The sequence below is a fragment of the Equus quagga genome, chromosome 13 (genome assembly GCF_021613505.1).
Source record: "Equus quagga isolate Etosha38 chromosome 13, UCLA_HA_Equagga_1.0, whole genome shotgun sequence".
NCBI classification, from domain to species: domain Eukaryota; kingdom Metazoa; phylum Chordata; class Mammalia; order Perissodactyla; family Equidae; genus Equus; species Equus quagga.
Window position 1 is genome coordinate 13,565,893 of NC_060279.1, and position 22,920 is coordinate 13,588,812.

At 49.6% G+C, this 22,920-nt stretch overlaps 1 protein-coding gene across 1 annotated transcript in view; it reads left to right on the forward strand.

The window, feature by feature from the left end:
* TEX35 (testis expressed 35) overlaps positions 1-13,078 on the forward strand; it is a 30,428-nt gene extending 17,350 nt beyond the window's left edge. Inside the window, exons 10-11 of the mRNA XM_046680760.1 lie at positions 6,291-6,480; positions 12,822-13,078. Coding sequence (XP_046536716.1) covers positions 6,291-6,480; positions 12,822-13,078 — 447 coding nt within the window. The remainder of the gene's footprint in view (positions 1-6,290; positions 6,481-12,821) is intronic.
* The last annotated feature ends 9,842 nt before the right edge of the window (positions 13,079-22,920 follow it).

Consider the following 22,920-nt stretch of genomic DNA (forward strand, 5'->3'; position numbering starts at 1 on the left):
CCAAAGAAGCAGAAAAAGGTGGTCTGTAGAAGAAGAAAACCAGTTTGCAAAGAGAGAAGAATGAAGCAGAGGGGCTGAGGGAAGTCGGGACCCAGGCGATTCTAGAGAGGGGCGGCCAGGGCCACCTCCCAGGGCCAGGCCCACTGGTCCCATGCTAGCCCTTGCCTTCGCTTCGTGAGCCTGAGGACTCCTGGACTGCAGTGCCCATCCTGTCGCCACAGAGCAGCTTTCTGTCACTCACCACCGAACAAGGCTAAGGCCCCACGGTTAGAAGGAATCGCGGAGATCTCAGGCAACCTCTCCAATTTGCTATGAGGAGTCTGAGGCCCAGAGAGGGGCAGGGAGGAGCCCTCAGCCACACAGCCAACTGGTAGCAAAGTCAAGACCAGAAGCCAGGTTTGCTGCCTCCCGGGCCCGTGCTCCTTGCTCCCTTTGATCTGTGGCTCTCTGTGGCCGGTTGCACTTCCAAGGGTAAGGAGGTGAGGGAGAAAGTGTGCAGACCTCGAGTCAGCTGAATCTGGACACAAATTAATGGTGTGGCTGCAGGTGAGTCACTTCGCCCCTCTCAGTGTTTTCCTCTGGAACTGGGGATAATAACACCCAGTTCACAGGGGTGTTGTGAGGGTTAAGTGAGAGTAACTGTTGAGGAATTCAATTTTTTACAAAAACTGCAATGACAACAACGACGGTGAGGTCAGATTGCCTTTCCTAGATTAAAAGGCCTTCAATTCTCAGTCCCAGGTTCCTGACGCCTTGGCTGACTCCGGGCATAGCCAGGCCTGCAATGAGCTGGATGCTGATCTACTCCAATTTAAAAAATAAACAAATGACCTATAGCTGTTTTTAGAGGAGGAAGCACGTGTATATGAGAAAATCAAACAATAGGAAAATATAAGAATGGTGTGGGGATTGCGACTGACTGATCTCGAGGACAGAATGGGGCCCTTGTAACCCAGTGTCTCATTCCTGTAGTCTCAATGTCTGATCCCAGCAGTGTGAGGTGCCATTCGCTCACCCCAGCCCACCCACAGAGAACCGGCGCTGCGGCCCTGGTCCCTGACTCAAGCAGGCACTAGAGGAACAGGAGGATGAGTCCTTTGGTGGCAACTAGGGGGCAGGCTGGGCCCAGGAGGAGGCCAGGCTGTGTCATCATTCCTGTCACTGCCATGGCCCTGGCACAATGCCTACTCACAGCATCCCTTCTCAGTCACAGGCACAGCCAGCCCCAGATGAGGTGAGGCTGGGCTCAGGCAGCCATCAGCACAGACCAGAGCCCAGACCAGTCTCTCTCAGACTCAACAGGTCCGATTATACCCATTTCCATGGCAATGGGCTACCCACCCCCCTTCCTAAAGGAGGCCTACCCTGACTGGCTCCAGGGGGCCCCCCGAGCCCTCCTGTGCTCCTCATCAGTATTTCAAAGGAGACTTACCCTCCTATGCGTGTGATCAGGGTGACTTTGTGGTACTTCTCTCTTTACTAAAGCAAAACAACCAAAGCAAGTGTAATCTCCAGAATTGAGGTTCAACAGTGAGTCTGAAAGCCCGACCCGGATTCTCACAGCAGGGGAGCCCGATGGTGGAGCCCGTGCCCTCAGCAGGTGATGGAGCGATGTTTAATGGTGGGAGGTTCTGCCCGTAGACACTTTAAGACTGACATCCGCTTCTAAACGTGTGACCAAGAAGAGGTTGTTTTTGTTTTGTTTTTTATGGGTGATGATGTGGGGAGATGAGCGACTCCAGTATGAGTCTAAGCAGGAAAATATTTCTGAGAGGTGATTAGATGACACCCATCAGATGCTTTAAAAGAAGGGAAAAATTGCAGACAGGTGCCAAGATTGAGCTACAAGGATGCTCATCTTGGAGTCGTTTATAATACGTACTTAAAAATCAGACACAATGTAAATGGATACCAATCGGTTAAATAAATTATGGCACACCCATAAAAAGGAATGTTCTACTGATGTTAAGAACATATTGTGGAAATATATTTAATACCCTCAGGAGATGTTAACGATAAAATGTTAAGTGAAAAACAGCAAATTATGAAGCAGCATTAAAGTATAATCCCATTTTTGGTAAAAATGTGTGTGTGTGTGTGTGAGTGTGAGTGTGCGTAGGCAGGCATGCATGAACTGAAAAGACATACACCAGAATAACGGCACGGGTTTCCTCTGCATAGGAGGATTCTGACAAATTTTTCTATCATTCTTTGTGCTTATCTATAATTTCTACTGTTTCTACAACGAACATGTATTATTGATACAATAAAAAGCAATAATTATTTTAAAGGAAGAGGAAGACGGCCCAGGAAGGACCCTTAAGATGGAGAGAAAATCAGCTGAGCTCTGCTAAAATCTCTTCTGCTGGAGGCGCGTTAGCCCTTCCCGTTTCCTGGGAGCGACGAGTGAAGCCACGTTCCCCCCACGGTTCCTCCAGAGAAAGGGGGCTCATTAACCCCATTGCAGACATTTAGAGGGACAATAGGAAACAGGACCAAAATGGCTTCATGTTTATAGACGAGTGATGCTTATTCAATATGGATCCTCCCACCACTTCCCCCACTGGTCGCTGCCCCCTTCCTCTCTCCTCCGAGTTGTTAACAATGGTCATGGAGGGCAGTACGAGTTCCCCACAGTCTATTCTCAACAAGTCAAAGTTGTCCTTTAAGGTGTTAGATCCTGTCAGTCTTATGCTCAGAACTTTCCACTTTTTTCCCATTTCTCTCAGAGCAAAATCCAAAGTCAATGGCTTGCAAGGATCTGCCCTGCCACCTTCACCCCCACACACAGTCTTCTCCCCCTCACTCTCTGGGCTCCAGCCATGCTGACTTCCTTCCTCTTCCTCACTGGTACCATGGATACTCTTGCCTCAGGACCTTTGCACTTACAAATGCTCCCTCCCATTTCCTCAGCTAACCATGTGCTCAGCTCCCGCACCTCAAAATTAACTCAAAGCAGTGACACTTTCCCTATTATTCCATACAAATGACAATGTCCCCACCCCCTGCATGCCTTACCTTCCTTACTCTGCTTTATTTTTCTCTCCAGCACACTTATCACCAACTTACATACTATGCATTGTACCTGTTTGTTGTCTGTCTTCTTCTGCTAGAATATGAGCTCCTGAGAGCAGAGGTTTTGTTTCTGTCTCTGCTCTATCCAAGGGCCGAGGGCAGTGCCAGGTGCATAGCAGGGAACCAGTCAACACTTGCTGAGGGGACACACGCCTGTAAGCATCTTTTCTGAATGAGCTTTCCCTGCATTCCTTCACTTTATTCTTACAAGCACCCTACGACCTCATTCTGTTTGTCATTTTATGAAGTCATTCAAATGGTCATTCTTCCCATTTCATATGGGATGAAGCAGGCTCTGAGAGAGAAGGTGGTGAAAGCAATCTGTCGAAGATCACAGCATAAGTGGCAGAGCTGGAATTTGAACCCAGAGCATTCTGATTTCAGACCCTGTTTCCTCTCCACTCTGGTTGCTCACGGTGTGGTCCCTGGACCAGGAGCATCAGCATCATGTGGGAGCTTGTTAGAAATGCAGAGTCTCAGGCTATATCCCAGACCTTCCGAATCGGGATCTGCATTTTAACAAGACTTCCCGGGTGACTCCAGGGCCCATGGGAGTCTGAGAAGCAGCGCTCTATGCCGTGCCATTGGGCGCATGGAAAACAGGGGCCTCCCTCTGAACACGAGGCTGCCCCCAGTCTGGGTCAGTTGGTCCTTGGGTTCTGGACCTCTGTGGGTGTTTCCCTGCCTGCTACCCCTGACCCGGGAGCTCTTCAGTTTCTGCTGGTACAGTCCCGGAGGAGCGCTGGAAGGATCTGGTGCAGAGCAAGCCTGTGGCTTCTCTCTTCAGCTACCCCACGGGCCTCTGGGGGGTGCCAGAGTTTCATGTGAATTAGTGAAAGCCCAGCGCCAGCCTCTGTCCAGGAGCCAGTCGTGTTGCACAGGGTTGCTTCTCTTTCTTGGAGGAAAGTCTCTCAGTTTGCTTAGGGAAAACCAGACCTGTGCTTCTCAAAAGCATGTGAAAGACCCCATTGACATCAGACGCAGCCTGAGCCTGGACTAGAAGGTATTTCTACTTCACACTTGGGCGCTGGAGCCAGGGAGGTTGTTAAAACAAAAACAAAACCCACTTTCAATTAAACTATTAATGGCTGGGAGCCCACCCTGACACTCATTTTTATCACCAGGAGCCACCTTCAGACTTGCCATTCACTGAAGAGTGGGCCTGGAAAAAAACCAGGAATCCTCACTCCCAGCCTTGCCCAAGTGCATTAAAAACAAGGGTATATACTGTATGAGCTCGCTGATAAGTGGAAGATAGAAACAACAACAAACAGCCACATAGAGTCAGAGATTGGATGGGTGGCTACCAGGGGGGAAGCGGGGAAGGGAGGAGCGCGAAAGGGACGATTAGGCACACGTGTGTGGTGGCGGACTGTGATTAGTCTTTGGGTGGAGAACAGGAGTAATCTACACAGGAATCAAAACATAATGATGTACACCTGAAATTTATATAATGTCATAAACCAATGTTACCGCAATCAAACAGGTTTTTTACAAAAACATAATTGTAGGGGCCGGCCCCATGGCCAAGTGGTTAAGTTTGCATGCTCTGCTTCTGGCGGCCTGGGGTTTCACCTGTTCGGATCCCAGGCACAGACACGGCACCGCTCATCAGGCCATGCCATGCTGAGGTGGCGTCCCACATAGCACAAATAGAAGGACCTACAACTAGAATATACAACTATGTACTGGGGGGCTTTGGGGAGAAAAGGAAGGAGAAGGAGAAAAAGGAGAAGAAAAATTAAGATTGGCAGCAGATGTTAGCTCAAATGCCAATCTTAAAAAAAACTGTGAAAAATTTAAAAATACCTAAATAAACAGAAAACAAAACAAAAACCCAACCCACAAGGGTATGTATAAGCCCAAGTACACAGAAGCCAGTATTGAAAATACACCAGCAGAGGGCGCTGGGGCCCCATCAGTGCCTGCCCACCAACCTCTCCAGAAGAAGAGCTGCAAGGATGGAAGAAAGGAAATCAGACAAGATTGGGGGTCTAGACCCCGGGTCCCACCCTGGCTTCATCTTTGGGATCTTGCGGGGGCCCAGGACGACTGACACCTCTGATTTGTGCCTACGGGAAAGCCAGTGGTCACCCACATAGGGATCATTTCCAAAAGACCACCCCAAAACCCAATATTTGGAACTCACAATGAAGTGACCTTCCCTCATTCCTTTATTTACTTAACCAGCATTTGTTGAGCACCTACTATGAGCCAGGTCACGGCTAGACCATGCATTTTCCCATAAAGTGGTGCTATAACAATAGTTAGATTCCAAGGCTAGCCCCCCAAAGACATTTCAATCTCTAATATAGAGAAAATAGAACTAACGAAACTATTTTCTGTTCTGGAGAGAGAAAAGGAAGATGGGCAGGACGGTATGGAGGACAGGAAAGAGAGTGTGGGAAGAGAAGAGGGAAGAGAGATGAGTAGGCATAAGAGAACCCTGGGGAAGAGGAAGGGAAGTTGGGATTCAACCCCTGCTTGGTGTGTATAAAAGACTGAACCTTTAGAAGTCTGTCTTTGGCATCTTCCCATCTCCCTTTCTAGACCCTGACGTGTGACTCACCTCTCCAGAGCCTCAGGACCACATGGGGCACACGATGTTGGGCAGCACATCCTAGCCTGCTCTGCCCCCTGTGGCTACCCTACTCCAGAGTTTTCGGTCCTCCACTCCCATGCACACTCCCATGCCTGCAGCTGCCTTTCTCAGCTCCGTGTTGGCAGGACAGCAATCCATTAAACTAATGCACCCCGATGTGTGACAGACTGGCCCTCCCAGGGACTTGTGCATCATTTAAAGAGTACCCAAATTCATCTCCAATTGATAAATTCCCAGACAGTGGGCTGGAAGGGACGAGACAGTTTCAGGCTGTCCGTGTCAGGGATGGTATTTTTGGAGCAAGTCCTGACCACCTGCCAGGGGGCTGTCAGACAATCTCTCAGAGGAGCTGGCAGGAGGGACTTTTGGGGGTGAGGGGCTGGTAATGAAAAGTCATTGGCAAGTCAACAATTTTCAGGTCAGGGATAAAAATTCGGAGCAGTTTTCAGTGTGTATGACAGTGACTTTGCATGTGTATTTCTATGCGTGTGTTCAGACAAGGCCAGAGGAGAAGGTCAGTTCAGGGGAAAAGGATGGACTGCAGGGCTGGACGCCAAAGAACCACTGATGCGGGGAAAAAGGGCCTCCAGGGGCTGGGGGCCTCACGTGGCAGCTGCAGGCCCGACACCCTAAGGGCCACCACCTGGCAGCCCTCTGTACTGGGGAACAGCGGGCGGCGCTGTGCACTGCCCACGCGCAGTCCCTGCTGGTCGGGAGACGCGCTCAGAGTCCTGCCTCGGCGGCTGTGCGGTGGGCTGAGGTCTGGGGGTCTGAGTCTTTCCTAAAGAGCCTGCTGGTGGGAGGTGAGAGGAGACTAAAAGGGCAGGGGAGGACGGTTGTGACAAGGCCATTGCAAAGGCACACTCCTTCATTGCAGCCACCCTTTCACAAAACGGGCTTCACCGTGGCCCTTCATGCTGAGGTTGGCCTTAGGATGAGCCTTGAGCATGGTGCCCACTGCATTTCTTCCCCACTCCAGCTGCCTCCCGCGCCTCCCAGGGGACCCCAGTTGAGAAGCCCACCGCTTGTTATTTCTCTGAAAACGCCGGCTGGCTGCGCAGGAAGTGAGGCGTGGAGGGAGCAAATCTGTTCACCAGGTCTTGGTACAACAACAGGGGAATCTGGGGACTTCTCCACACAGGATTTAAATCTGGGATTGCCCTCCTCGTTCGCTGTGCCTCTGCTAACGCTGTTCTCACCGCGGGGAACGTACCCTGAGTCCTGCCTCTCAAAGTCCCAGCCATCAATAGTGACAGATGTCAAACTAATGGTTACCCTTAGGGTGGGGGTATGACGGGAAAGAGGTGCAGGGGAGGGTTCTGGAGTGCTGATAACAGTAGTTCTTGATCTGGGCGGTGGCAATGTGAATAAAAAAGTATTCATCAAACTGCAAATGTAAGATGGTGCCGCTGCTTTGGAAAAGCAGTTCCTCAAAAATTTAACGTACAGTTAGCACAGGACCCAGCAATTCCACTCCTAGGTATATATCCCAAAGAATCGAAAATACATGCCCACACAAAGCCGTGTACGTGAATGTTTATAGCAGCTTTATTCGTGATAGCTAAAAGACGGAAAGGACCCAAATGTCCATCAGCTGATGATAATGGGTAAACGAAATGTGGTCTGTCCATACAATGGAATATTATCCAACCATTAACGGAATGAAGTGCTGATACGGGCTACAATGTGGATGGACCTTGAAAAATTATGCTAAGTGAAAGAAGCCAGCTGTAAGAAACTGCATACTGTAAGATTTTATGTATATGAAAAGTCCTGAATAGGCAAATCCACAGAGATAGCAAATAGATTAGTGATTGCCGGGGGCTGGGGGTGGGAGGAGTGGGGAATGACTGCTAATGGGTATAGGATTTGTTTTTAAGGATGATGAAAATGTTCTGGCATTAGATCGTGCCATGGTTGTACAACTAAATATCAATATAAATATACTAAAAATGACCAAATTGTACACTTGAAAGGGGTGAGTTTTATGGTATGTGAATTATATCTCAAAAAGTTGATCAAGCTGTTCACTTATGATTTACTCCCTTTGATCTATGAATGTTACACCTTAATAATAGGGGTTTTTTTTTTTTTAATTTAAAAGTGAAGGTACCATTACTCTGTTGCTCTGGCTCCTGATTTTAAAAAAAGTTCCAGCCACTGTCCCAGCAAAAATGCTACCTGCTCTAGAAAGGTTCCCTCACCCTCACTCTGAGCTCCTTTAGCTCGTTCAGTGACAACACCTCCTTCCTGCTTCCTGCTTGTAGAGCCTGGCCACTCAGAGAGCGGCCCGGGGACCAGCATCACTGCATCACTAGGGAGCTTGCTAGACACACAGCATCTCAGGCCCCCCAGGGCTACTGAATCAGACTCTGCATTTTAACCAGATCCCCAGGTAATTTGTTTGCACGTTAAAGGTTGAGAAGCACTGCTCTAGAAGGTTCCCACCCCCTGCTGCCTACAGAAGAGTTTCTAAACCCCTTACGACTGTCTTTGTCTGTCCCCCCAGTCTGTGCTCGTAAACATCTCTGGACTCACTGCTCACGTGTATTCATCCTGTAGGAATGCTGAGCAGCCTCAGAACTAAAGCCACTGTGACTTTAAGACCAGGACAGAGAAACTAAAATTCAAGGACACTCCCGTCAGATAAAAGAATAGGTAAACTCCAGACATCTGTGGTGGAATCTCCAAATACCACTTCCCACTGAGAGGAATCAGTGCTCTTGGCTGATTCTCGGTCTGGGCAGAAAATGTACAAGATGAGGCTTGTTCTAAATATACAGACTTGTCAGGCCACATCTGAAGGATTCAGGAGCCAACTGGAAGACACACCCACTGCCTAAAATGGGGCCACTTGAGCATCAATAAGAATATTAACTGCAATGAATTGAAAGACATCACGTGTTAAAACCCATGAATTCATAGTAATACTAAAAACTAAACCCAACTCTAATTGTTCACTGTTAGAGGATGCTAGGAAAGCAATTCTTTATTTTGAAAATGGTAAATAAAAGGAGGAAATCAAGCAGTTATCCTGGGAGTCAACCAGTAGATAAATAGTGATATGGGATTCTGTCCTTCCTCCTGCATTTGCAAACTGGAACTCCTCTATGAAAGAGGAGTGAAGAAGCAGATGTCATTATATTGAAAGGTTTAATGAACCAGAGGATTCAGGCATTGACCATCTGCAGCATCTAATATCACGGAAAGAGACAGCCAGACATCACGTGCCTCCTGTTGGAAGAATGCACCAACCACTAAAACCGCTCTTGAATCTGATTAAGCTCTAGATCCAAGAACCAATTTACAGGAAAAATAGAGACAGAGAGCATATTAAATCACACCACAGGGAGGTCATCAGCAAAATCTAGATTGTGGATAAATCTACAGGATGAACAACCCAGTATCTTCAACAAGCAAATTGTAAAAAAAAGAAAAAAAAAAAAAGGATAGAGGAGTAAGCTAGAGATTAAAACAGACTTAAAAGGTATATCAGCCAGTTTCAACATGTGAACCTCATTTGATTCTGCTTTTTTAAAAATCCACGTATGACAATCTGGAAATTTGGACACCAGGAGTTATTGTTGATTTGTTTTGATGCATAATAGAATTGTGGTTAGGATATAAAAAGAGTTCTTTCTGAGTGATTTTCAAAAGCTTTTACAGGTGAAATAGTACAATATCTGGGATTTACTTCGAAATAATAGAAGATAGGCTAAGCTTGTGAGTGTGAGGGATGGGGCCAGGTTGGCCACTGTTGGGGTTGGGGAGTGGATAGGTATGTCCCTGAAACTCTTCTCTCTACTTTTGTCTATGTTCAAAAGTCTCTAAAATTAAGAAAGCTAAACGAAACAAACAAAAGATATGTAACAAAGTGTTGACCTAAGAGAAACAAACACGTAAGCAAAACAAAACAGAGTTTACGTACAGGATCCACGACTGTGTCAGGGCCGTCAGATGACCTTTCGCATTTCATTCTCAACCTACTTTCCCATCACTAGATTTTTTATGATGTAATAATTTGCCTTCAGAGGTGGTCTATGAACTGAGACTCTCAACTCACAGTCCAGAGAATGAAGCAGAAACTTAAAAGTTACTAAAGCTCAAGGAGAAAGAGTTGGATACAGACATAATTATGGACAATTTGAGGTTAGAAATGAGGATAACTGAGTTCACACCAGAAGCCCACCAACTGAAGGCCTGAGCCAGGCTGCAGGTGTGTTCCTGACTGAATTGGGATGGAAATTGTGTGTCTCTTTAGCATCCTTCTCCCTAACAGAATCAGATGGTAGAGCCGTGGGTTTCACCCCTGGCTGCACATTCGAATCCCCTGGGCAGCTCTGGAAACACGGGCCCAGGCCCACTCTAGACCAATTCCATTGAGATCGTGGCAGGAGGCCTGGGTCCCCAGGGGTTGCCAATGGTCCCCATGTGTGCAGATGTGCAGCTGGAGTTGAGGCTCTTCGTGTCAGGGCAGGCAAGCTTGGGATGTTAGCAGGTCTTCCCACATATAAATATAGCTGGTGCTGGGAAGTGGCTGGTATAGCCGCTGCCAGGTACATGACAAATTAAGTTGATAGGTGAAACTCAGGGTGTCAGCTTCATTCTGTATGCGGTGAGTCACTTGAGGTCACTTGGAGCCACAGTGTCCAACCTGAGTCACTTCTCTCTGCGGCTCTGGGGTGTGGCTGAGATCCGAGTGGGCCAGAGGTTGGCTCCTGTGGGCTCAGCTGTTGGCTCCCGTGGCTGCAGGTTTTAGCAGCACGTATCAAGTACCGAGGCTAAACAGCTGGTCAGCAGAAGCCGTAGTCTGGAGAAATCTGGGGAGGGAAAGGCTGCGGGGGTGCAGGAAGAGTGCCTCCTGCTGTGTGCTGGGCTGTGAGTCAGCCCAGGAACACCCAACTGAACAAGTGGGCAGCGCGGAGCCCAGATTCCATCTCCACGGCAACGAAATCCCGCCCTGCAGGATCTGGGTCTAGCGCTGAATAGTGACTTTCATCGGTACCACAGTAGAAAGTTAAACTGTCTAATTGACAGGGAACAGAGAGATTTCAAGCAAACATGTCAGGAGCCCCTGATCCCTGGCAATGGGGTTGGGGGAGAGGGGAGGTCAGTTTCTAAGCAAACATGACACATCATGGAAAAACGTGATTCACGTTTCCATAAGCAAGGCCCCCTCACTGCAGCCTCCTTGCTGAGTGGGGGTGGGATGGACATCCCTTAGCCTGCATGGGGGCTGTGTGGTCTCCTTGCCCGGCCATTAGGAGCCTGTCACTTTGAGGCCCATCTTGGCCCAGAGGGAAGGTCTCTGCCACACACAGGGTTTGTGACTAAGCTGAACTTCTGCCATGCCCTCCTTCTGCTCAGGGTGGGACCCCACCCTTTGACCTTCCCTTTGCCTCGGCCCCACCCGAGTTTCCCAGATTTGACCACTGACCAGCTCAGCATTGCTCATGACTCCCTAGCTTTAGGGTCTTTCTGGCCTGGCCTCGCTCAAGAACTTCGCTTCTGAGGCAGCCCTACCTGCTGTGAGCCAGCCTTCATGGTACCTTCCCCTCTCTGGCCCTGGCCCTAGACGTTTTGGCATCGCTTACCTGCTGCCAGGTAACAATAAGGCGGGGATCTGTAACCAGTCAACCAACCGGGCAACAATCAGTTTAAGATTCTCGAAGAGACATCTTTGGTGAAGCAGGGTCCATGTGAGACTAGAGGAAGGCAGAGTGATGTGGGTGTGAGGACAAGATCCGTGGTCTGTGAAATCACGACGAGCTCCTGCAGGAGGTGGTCCTTGGACCATCTAAGGAGGACAGGCTGCGTGTTAGTTTGGTGGTGAGAAGTGGTGGGACTGGGCAGCCATGTGTGTGGTGATGGGAGAAAAGTCAGGAGCGAATGGGCTCTGAGGACCCCTGTGGGCAGGGGTGATACCCAAAATATTTAGTCTCTGGCTCTGACCTGCCAGAACCTGGGAGTGCTGGCTGTGCCAGATGTGACCCTCTGGTTGCTGGATTGTGAGGAGTCTGGGGGATGCTGGGAAAGGACTGGAGTAATGATGGGCAGGTGGCAATTGGGTTGGGGATGGCGGCTCAGGGCAGCAGTTGTTTACCAACCGGTGGGAGTGGCTCGGTATTTCAACCACCCTAAGGGCCATGATGAGCGTGCACCAGCTGAAGCCCTGCCCAGCCGTGGGTGGGGCGGTTAGCAGGAGACGGGAGCCCAGCACTCAGACGCTCCCCCCGGACACCGCAGCTGCATACTTGTCCGCAAGAGGACACAGTCATGAGTAAGCAGCTACTGGTTTTCCTTCCTTCTCGAAAAGGATGGTATGTTGAGGAAACTGCAGACCCCGCAGGCATCTACTGTCTCTATCCTGGCACAGCCATCACCCAAGTATAGCCCAGGCCGCACCCGAGAGTTGCTGGGAGCCTCACAGCCGGTCTCTGACTCAGAGGCTTGTATTCTCCCTGGAGGTGGACTCCAGCCTCAGTGGTCTTGTGAAGTCGGAAAAAATCTCAGGAACGATGAGATGGGAAGGACTTGTCAAAGCTTGTTTACAGCCAGGAAAACCAAAGGACGTGGCGGTTATTGTTAAAACCTGTGCAACTGGGTCTGGCTGCTGCACAGCCCCTCGGGCTCATAGGGGCTTTGCCGGCAGAGAAGCCCTCCTCTTTACAGAGGGCACCTAGCAACGTTCAGGGGCAACGGTGGGATCTGGCACAAGTCGCGCAGTGAGGCCGTGTCAGGCTAGGAATCCTAACTTCAGGGCCTGGGAGAAGAAGGATCCCAAACTCTGTTACTGTGGACCCAAGCAAGATAGCAGGGTCAGCTCAGTGCCACACCCACGGAGGGCGGCAGGTGCGGAAACTGACAGGCTGGCTTAAGCAGGGAAGGAACTTACTGAGTGCGTGGGGACACACACACACACACAGACATTATCAGTGGGGAGGCTGGAGATCCACGCTGGGGAAACGGGCAGGCTCCAAGGCAGCTGGCGGCAGGAGCCCCAGCTGAGGCCGCACTATGGTTAGCAGCCACTGCTGGGATTGCTGCACTGCACGCGGTGCGCTGCCTTCACAGCTGGTCTCCGGGCCTAGCTGCCACAGCCAGAGGCCAGTTCTCTTCTGTCCCCACACCTTTTCCCTCACAGGTCAGAGCCCCCAGTTGGCTGGACCAGGACAGAAAACCTGCGAACTCTGCAGGGGTGGGGAGAAGTGGAAGCACCTGGCGGCTTCCACTCCCAGGGGGCCTAATGGCTCCCGCCTCCTGCTGAGACTCACCCAGGGAGATTCCCCCAAAGAGGAAGGGCGCTGCAGGCTGAGCAGCCAAAACCAACAGACAAAGCAGCAGCAACAAGTGCCTATCAGATACGGGAGAGGCAACTTTGTTGATGGAAACAGTGATTGAGCTAGTCTTGTCATTAAACTTAGAGAATATCCACATTAATAACATCACCCACAGATGAGTAAAGGACTGTGTGTGGGTACATTCTCCTGTTCCACGTGGGGCCATATCCAAGGCAAACATTTCTAAATGCAACACCTTCCCGGAGTGGGTGAGGAGCTCTGCTCCACACAGACATTCGAAATTGACTCGGTTCTCACCTTCCAGAGAGTTCACTTTTCTGACGGTGCAGTTCCTTCCTCATGCAGACAGAGAGCGTGGTATGACCGATGGAGACCTTATCAGAAGGCTGGTGGGACCCTACGGGATGTGATGACATCTGGTTGTTGCCGGTGGGTGAGGGGAGGTGTGATGGTAACTCCAGAATGGTCCAGGGATGGCTCCTGAGGGCCCGTGAACCCCATGAAATTGTGTGGGGGATGTTGCATGTGTGCACCAGTGATTTTTCTGGAGCAAGGTCAGGGCTTTCCTGGGTTCCCCAAATCAGTTTCCGTCCCCATCCATTCAAGGCAGGCATTTCATCCCACCTTCCAGCCTTCTGGCCTCTCCTCCCTCCAGCCAGCCCCAAATGCTCCCTCCTGCCACCCAGGGCCAGCATCAAACACTTGACTAGGTTGTTTAACAGGCATCTCATCTGAACACACCCAGACCAGAACTCTTGATTCACACCCACCCTCCGCCTTCCCTTTTATGGTTAATGGCGTTCTTCTTTTTTATAAGGAGGGAGAGCTGTGTAGTGGTTAAGCACTGAGTTCAAATACTAGCTTTTCCACTTGGTAGCTGTGTGACTTTATGCAAATGGATTAAACACTCTGTGCCTCCGTTTCCTCTTCCATAAAATGGGGACAATAATAACACCTAGTTCACAGGAGTGCTGTGAAATTTAAATGGCTTTAAAATGTGTCACGGGATTAGAAGAGCATTTGGCTAACAACGACTATTAGTAATTGACGTTATTCCAGTTGCTCAGAACAAAATCCTAAGCAGGAGCCTTTATTTCTCTCTTCCCCTTACACAGCACATCCAAATCCATCAGCAACTGCTGTCCATTCCCTCTCAGACGCATACCCCAAATCTGACCTCCTCTCACCATCTCAGTTGTTACCAACCTAGTCCAAGCTGCATCAGCACTTCCAGGGGCCTCCTAACCATTCTGCCTGCTGCTGTCATGGACGTCCTCGCCACGTCAGTTCTCCAAACGGCAGCCAGAGTGATCTTTCTAAAATGTACATCAGAGCCGACCCCTCCTTCTCAGATTCAGACCCTAAGTCATACCCCTTACCATGGGGGACAAGGCCCTGCCTGTTGTGGCCCAGGCCACCTCTGACACCTCTCCCCTACCACCTCCCCTTCCTCCCCTGGCTCTGAACGTCACTTGGTCCCTCCTTTACTCTTGTTGTCCCCTCTGCCTAGAATAGTGCCAGACTCCAGGAGGTGGAATGAGGGGCTGTTGGCCTAGAGTGGTGAGGGGAAGTTCCTGGGAGGAGGCGACGTGTGGGCGCGTTTGAATGAAGTAGTGGAGAAAGCACTGCGAATACCCGATGTGGGGAGCATAGTACACACATTTCTTTACAATGACTTTATTTTCTACAAATGGTGCTCGGGGAGGCTCCCAAACCCCTGCAGGGAGGGATCCACAGTTTTAAGACAGCCTTGGGTGTGGGGATGCAGACCTGGTCAGCTGGAGGGGTTCTGCTCGGCCAGTAGGTACCACTTCCTGCTCCCACATCAGCCGGAGCGTGGCGTGAAGGGCTGGTGGCGGCGAGGACACGCCGGGGGATTACCGCCTGCCTGGAGCAGCAGCCTCAGAGCGAGGAGGTGAGACCACAACACCCTCCCCTTCCCCGAGGCCTCCTTTGGCCTTTCTGAGCTTCCTCTGCTCACACAGGTAGGGGGCGATACCAGCGGAAAATATCCTGTCGCTTCTGGGAGGCCGAAAGAGAAGGGCCCCCCGGTCGCAGCTTCCCTTCGGGTCCAGGGACTGCAGTATGAAGGGCAAGGGCAGCTCAGAGAATAGATGAATGCTTCTAAGCAATGTTTAACCCAGGACTCCAAGGCACCAGCTGGTAACAGTGCGCAGACCTCTCGCTTCCGCCCCAGGCTGTAGAACAGTTCACTGGCCCAGAACATGGACCCGTGGGAAATTCAAAGCGCCACTGAAATAGGAGATGTCACCATCTTCGTCTGCACTGTTGGTATTACTACCATTCCGGTTTCTTCTGCTGCTAAAAGTGGATTCGTTCCCGGCACAGGAATGATAGCAACCTTACACCGAGCATAGCTCGGCGCCAGGCGTCGTTCTTAATTGTCTCTGCGCTCAGCCGGGAGCGGTGGGACGGAGCTGGGCGCGCAGGGGCGTGCAGTTCCCGCTGTGTCCGCTGGGTGGCGCAGGCGCCGCACTTACGGGAACCTGGTGCTGCAGGCGGCGGGGCTGGACGCCCCAGCCTGGACCTGGGAGGGCTGCTGCGGCCTGATCCCGGCTCGGGTTCCTTCCCTTTGCTTTCCAAAAACTTTTCTCCTGGGGGAATCGCATCTCACGGAGCAGGCTCCAAGGCCACGGGCTTGACCACAGACTGGAAGTGAGTAAGGATGGCGAGGAGAGCGGGGAGAGGGGATCTTTTGCAGAGTGAAGTGAGGAGGCAAAGATGATCAGGGGTCAAGGCCAGGCCAGTGGTCAGCCACGTTGGTTTGATAGTTAACCAGCTTGCTGCATCCTTAGCTTGGGGTTCTTGTGCAGATGCTGCGGAGAGAATGGGAGGTGAGGGAGCTCTCCCGGGTAAAGGGAACCAATGGGGGAGATGGGGGGCGGAGAAGTGGAGAAGAATGAGACTAGACACCTTGTCAGGTAGGACCCAGGCCCGCTGGAATGCAGTGGGGGCCCCTCCCCGCCCCCTCCTCTCACCAAAGTGCGGTTGCTTGGTATCTTCTCTGGAATTTCCCAGATTCCTGTGGGGAACCAGCCCTCTGTCCCTACTTCTGGCTTTATCCTTCTTCCATACCTGGGCAATGAACCATTTGCCTGATTTGAACTTGGTTTTCTACTTGTGAGAAGAGAAACTGGTGAGATGTGAGGCCCTGGAGCTTCCCACTGAACACTGTCAGGGGAAGGCAGGAAGAGGACCTGGGGACATGCCTCCGAGGATTAGGGACACCTTTAGAGTGTACCCCATAGGGCACAAAACCGTCTTCTGCTTCTTTGGCACATCCACACAATACCTAGGACACTTCTCCACACTCAGTAGGGACCTAGTAAGTGTTTGCTGTCTGACCCTGTAGAAGAGAGCTGCAGAGCAACAGCAGAATAACATGCCCTGGGCGATGTGTATAAAATGCAGATTCCACCTTCTTATTCCTAAAGGTTCTAATTCGGGAAGATACGGATGGAGCCCAGGACTCTGCATTTTTAACAAACACCCCAAGAGATTCTGAGGCACGATGAGTTGGCCACACTTGGGGAAATATCAGCTAATGCTTTTAGGTACTATTCTGCCACGATGAGAAACATGGAGTGGCTGTCCCAGCCTCCTTTCTGTGCATCTCTCTGGCTGGCTGTGGCCTCAGGCTCCTCCTGTAGCATTTGGTTCCTTGCCCCAAGCCTTGTCAGCTTCCCCGTGCCTGGGTTTGTTTTCCCTACCTCGCTGTAATGTCGAGCCCCGTTCTTTCAGAAGGTAGGCTCTTCATTAACGTCAGCCTGGACTTTTATGAAATCTCAAACAGCTGTGCAGCATTGGATGAATTCTGTAATAAATGAAAATTTCGTTTTCTAGCCATTCTCGTAGAACTTGCGTTGTGCCACCCCTTCATTTTCTTAAATGGAGAAGTTCTGCTATGAGCCGAAACCACCTGGTCACTCCCACCCCCAATTCTCTGCGCCTCCTGAACTTCAGGTCTCAGGGCTGTCAATCACAATCTCCGTAACTCTTGAGACATCTCATGGAATTAGAGGGGCAGGTTTTATTTTTGAAGTAAAAATTAGAAAATGCCTAAATTTATTTCTCTACTGAAAGAAATTACAGTAAGTGTATTTCTCTGGGCTTCATTTTCCCTCACAGCTCAACCTTCCATCATAAAAATAGAAGGTTGGCAGACAAGTTGTACTGAGAGTCCTCAGCTGGGTATTTTATTATTGCATTTTTAGGAGCAGCATTTTATGATCGCCCCCATAATGCAAGGGATGAAATTTGCGGGAGTGAATCAACAACACCTTCCGTGCTGGTGTCTGCCCTCCAGTGACCCGGTGGGATGGATACACAGCACCAGGATGGGGTCATCCCGGAACATCAGTAAGGTAGAAGGCCCAGTGCTGGCGCCAGGAAGGCTTCAGAGACAGAGAGCTGTAACTAGGCCAGACAGGCCCGTTGTTTTCATGCTTTGAGCGAGAAGTGAGAAATGGAAAATGGTCTCTTTACCTTCCCAGCAAATACAGGGCCTTGCTCAGAATTTCCTCTGACCTTGCATTCCTGAGACGCTAGCTGCCCAATTCTACAGAGTCAGATTAAGAGAGTTCAGGAAAATGAATGTTCTCTCAACTCTGAGAGCAGATGGGTTCGCGTGAGGTGAGAGAACTTGGGGAGGGTCATAACTGAGCTCCAGATGCACCTAGAACACTCTGGAAGGCTGGGGGGGTACACTTCAGTCACTTTCTAAGAATTATATTTTGAAGTTAAATTTGGTAATATTTTTTCCAGTATTCTATGGGACTTCAGGAAAGATAATAAATTTTCTTCTTCGTTTGAAGGGTGCTAAACTTGCTGGAAATTTCTGTGCTACAGAAACAGCGGTTCAGCATTATGTGCTTATGACAGACAGCTTGCTCTGAGGCAGCCATGGGCTGTCTGGGGCCCCCACCCCAGGACCACACGGAGGGACTGGAGCAGGAGTCACCCGGATGCTCCAGACACCTGGACACAGACTCTTCAAGGTTTATTTTGTCACACCTGAGAGCCAGGTGTGCCATTTCCATTTCTGTAATTTTCCCATTCTCCCTGAGTGGTGTCCATGTTTGTACCATTGACCGATGAGTAAAGCGAGGCTGAGCGAGGCTTATGGAGGGGCCACCCTATAGAATGTGGTGGCGCCCACCTGTGCGTCCTGGGTGCCTCGAACAGCAAGGGCTCAGTAAGTGCGAGTCCAGTGAAGGGCAGATTCACAATCCAAATTCTTTCTGCTTCATCACAGCCTCCGTAGTCGAAAAGCCGGGGCTGTCATCTTGAGCTTTTTCATTGAAGACGCAAGAATCCTGCGTCCCCTACCTTCTCTGCTTTAATTCTGGAGTTGCGTAAGCCAGTTATCATTTCGTGCCCTAAACCAAAGAATAAACTTTACAGCTGCAAACATAAACGTTACAAAGGACAAGCTCTGGCCCACGGGGAAGACAAGCAGCTGCAGGCCAGCTACACGGGGCCTTGGGATTTATGTCCTAAGTCATCACCAGGGCGTCCCAGGATGGCAGTTTAGACACAGAGAAAACTAGAGTGTTTCCGCTCTGATTCGTTACTTGTCATAACGCGGAGCAAGTGACTGAGGGGACAACTGTGGGCCAAGCTCGGAAGGCCAGGAGGAAAGCATCTGTGTCATGGAGACAGGATGCAAAGCAGCCCAGTTCAGACAAAGCATTTTGCCTCTGAAACTTCTGGAAACGTCTTGGCCCTTGACTGCGGTAGAGCATGAGCCAAACATCTTAGAAACCATTGAAGCTCACAGGGTGGAGGCCAGGAGTGGGAGTGGTGGTCTTTAAGGAGCTTGTCCTCATTTTGAGGGCCACACAAAAATGAGATGGGCAGAAAACTGAGGTCTTGCCAGAATGGTTTTTCTGACAAAAACTAAAAGAAAAAAATGTCTAAGAAAATATGTGAAATGACAGGCAATGACATGAAGAGAAAGGCCATCATAAATTCTGATAGAAAATAAGGGACAGATGTTCCCACTTCATCTGGGACCTGGTTCAGGTCCCCCCTCCTCCAGGGGGGCTCCTGTAGCAACACTGGCATCTACGCTTCTTTAGCCTCATCTAAAGTGTTTATAATGTGTCGAATACACCACAGTGTTCCAAACAGTCTACTTTTATATTTGACTGAACTGCTTTCTCCAATACCCAGTTTGGGGTCAGGAACTGCATCTTTATGAGAAGAATGATAATCCCTAGTAAGCACTGCCTTTAGATCCAGGCAAGAGGTCCTGGCACAGCACTTTCAAGGAATAAGCCCACCTCCTCCCTTCTAGAACATTCTCCAGGTACCCAGGGCCCAGGTTGCCAGCCCATTGAATGGCCAAGGGGCAACTATTTGCAGGGCGTCTGCTTGGAAGCAGAGCTGGGTGTCCACATGCCTGTATGTGAGAGCTTTCATGGGACTGGAGACTGGTGGGAAGAGAAGGGGTTGGCGGCAGGCTGGGCACCAGGGACCGTCTCCCTGTGCCACCACATTCTAGTATGGAGCTCCAGGGAGGCCAAGAATTCTACATTTGAACTGGACTTTCCAGCTTTGTGTTGCTCTAGGAACTTAAAAGGCAGTGAGATCGGGGCACCTGTGGGCGGAGGGTGCCTGGCGTGGAGTGGGAGAGGTGAGGAGAGGTCTCCAGCCTGAGGAATGCAGGCTCCCATTGGATCTCTTTTCCCAGGCCTCGCAAACATCAGAGGCAGCCTGGGTATGTCCTGGCTAGTGCAGTCCCTGACAGCTGTTCTCATCTTGCTGTTGCTATCACCTATCTGGAGCCAAGAAAGAAGTCACCAAAATAATGAAATGCCTCACTAAGCTTAAAACAAAACAATGGGGACTTTCCACATACGTAAGTTATGAAAAACAAGGTGGAAACTGCAGCTCCCTGTAATGAATTCAAAGACTCTGTTCCAAGATGGAGATAACGTCAAACAAGGGAGTTGAAAGCAAGGGGGTGGTTCGGAGAGAAAGACAGATGACGCTGAGCGGAGAGTACACCAGGGCTCTGTCTCACGAACAAATGTGCATTATTTGTGGTACCCGTTCTACTGATTTAAAACACAGCATAACTTCCTCTGTCCAGTTGGCACTGGAAAATGTAAAATGTGGGCAAACGCACATGGTTAGGCTAGAGCGATGCTCTCTTCCATACTACTGAAAAGACTTACCAAGAAAACGCAGAGAGCAGACAAGAGTGCGAGGAAAATGTTAGGTTTAATTAAGAAATCAGCTGGTTAAAGGACTTTAGCACAATAACGGTTGGTATGGGGGTGGCCCTGTGGATTGTGGATGAGTCATCCAATCTTTGAAGGAGGCCGAACAGGATCTCTTCTTGGAAGGACTCAGGGAGCATTCTGAGTTGTTGAAAGGTAGCCAACTGCATTTTGTCGTCACCAGGCGGTAACTACTGAGTCCTTTTAAGCCTGACAACAGCAGGTAACATCTGGTCGGTGTTTGCTTCATGGTAAGCGCTTGGTTGAGCGCGTTCCAAGTATTTAGACCTCACAACAGGCCTATGAAGTATGGAACACTAGTATTATCGCCGTTTTACAGAAAGGAAACTGAGGCAGTTGGAGGCCCAAATTACCCAGCTGAATACCAGGGAAACAAAGACACGTACAGCAGTTTTTCTGTCTTTAAGAAGTTTACTATCCAGTATTTTTTTTAAGGTTGTACATTTTCTAATTTCACCAAGTTGAGACCAGCTTCATCTTTTGACTGATGTGAATTTGGTGGCTTTCATGAAAATAAAACAATGTGAAATATTTTTCTAACCAATTAACTGTTGTCGTGGATTATAATAGGAAGGAGGAGAAAACTGTCTTGTGGAATATCCAATCCACACTCGGGAATCGACTGTCTGCAGAACATTGTTATTTCCAGATTGGAATGTGGTATTTATTATGCCTGAACAATGACAAAAACAGTGAAAATTTTGTGACAAAACCTCAGGGAGGCTATTAACAACTTGGCATTTCTAATTCATGTGGAAATGCTCACTTTATTTATCAGAGTTGTAGCGATGGTGTTCATTTAATTAAGAATCTGGTATGGTAGAAGGGCAATTTTGTGAAGGTCATAATACCGCAGATAAACATGAATGCAAATGCAAAAGAAAATTGGCTAAGTATCTAACTGTCAGCTTATTTTCCTCAGAACCTCTCATTTCACACGGTTTGAGAGCTGTTTAACAAAGGAATTATATGAATACATTGCATCATTTTACAAGACTTTTTATGACAAATTCATGTAACTGTAACAATACCAGGCTAATAAATAACCAAAAAGAAAAGTGCCCCCAACTTTGACAATAACTAATAAAACTGTGTGTGTGTGTTGAAGGCAGGTTAAGATCCAGTAGCTTTTTCAGCTGCAAAGAAAGCGTTGGCATAATCTAACCTGTGACAAGTATTATAAAACTAAAGAGGTGAGAAAGCAGGTTTGAACGAGAAAGAATCCGAGAAAAGCAGAGAATGCGGATCAGATGGAAACTGGAAGGAGACCCAAAAAACTGGAAAGGGCGGCAGAGCACACCTGCGAGCTGTGGCTGGCGCCCACACCTTCACAGGAAGCGTGGCTCACCTGTCTAAGCCGCCAGGTCTGGTTAGCTCATGGGTCCGAGTGTGACGGGGCTGTGCCACGTCCACGGCCCAGCCTTCCGAAGCCACCTCATCTCAAGGACGGCATTCATTTGTTCACAGCAAGCGTTTGTTGAGCACTAATTATGTGCTGGGTCAGGGAACACACCCAAGAACAAGGAGAGCAGGTCCGTGGCCTCGAGAGCTGACATCCGGATCAGAGGAGACGATCTGTAAACTGTAAAGAATTGTGAGAGTTGCAGGTGGCAATTTGTGCTGTGAAGAAAATAAAGCAAGGTAAGGGGATTGAGCGTGATGGAAAGACAGGAGGGCTATTTAAATAGGTGATTCGAAGGCCTCTCTGAGGTCATGACATCTTAGCAGGGAAGGAGCCAGCCATGAGAAGTTCTGGGGGGGAGCACTCCAGACAGAGCTAGTACAAAGGCCCTGGGGCAGGAAGGAGTTTGATGCATTTGATGATGAGCAAGAAGGTGCCAATATAGCTGAAGTGTAGAAGAGGAGAAAGTAGGAGATGAGGGTGGAGAAGTTACAGAGGCCAGATCCTGTGGCATTCTAGGCCAAGGCCAGACTCTTGGGTTCTCCTCTAAGTGGAGTGGGAAGTCACTGGAAGATCTTAAGTAGGGAAGTGATAACATCAATTTACACTTTTCAAATATCGCTCTGACTACACTGTGGAGACTGACTTATAGGAAGATGAGAGTAAGGAGGTGAGTGAAGAGGGACCAATCATGGCATCCATCTTCTTCCCACAGCAATGAGTGCAGGAACAGGCCTGTGACTCTGCAGGGGCTGGGGCCTGTCCATGAGATGCTTCTGTGGAAGTTAGAAGGGCAGATTCTCTCTCCTCTCTTTGGAATTGAGCTAAAATCTCTGCCACTTAGAGGAGCCAGAGAAAGTGATGAGGGGCTGAGAGAGGGATAGGCAGGCTCAAGGCCACAGCTGTGGTCCCTGGGGTCCCAGGGCTGCCAGGGTGCCTCCAGCTCTCCCTTCCTCCCTTCCATTCCAGAGCTTTTAGCTGAAGGAGCTCTAACAAACACGTGGAGGGAAGCGATGGAAAGCAGATGGCCAGGCAGGAGTGGAGGAAGAATGGAGAGGGAGGTGCCCCTGGCCTTGGAGCTGGACGCGGGTGGGATCTGAGAGGAGGGAAGCAGACATGGCGTGAGCTTTGGCCCAGAGATCTCAAGCAGAGAGGACTCTGTGACCCTGGCAAGAGGACAACTGCATGTATTCTGTGCAGACATCCAAGTTACTCATTTTCCCAGGTGACACTGCAGTTTCTGCTAACAATTCTGAGTTTTAAAAAATCCAG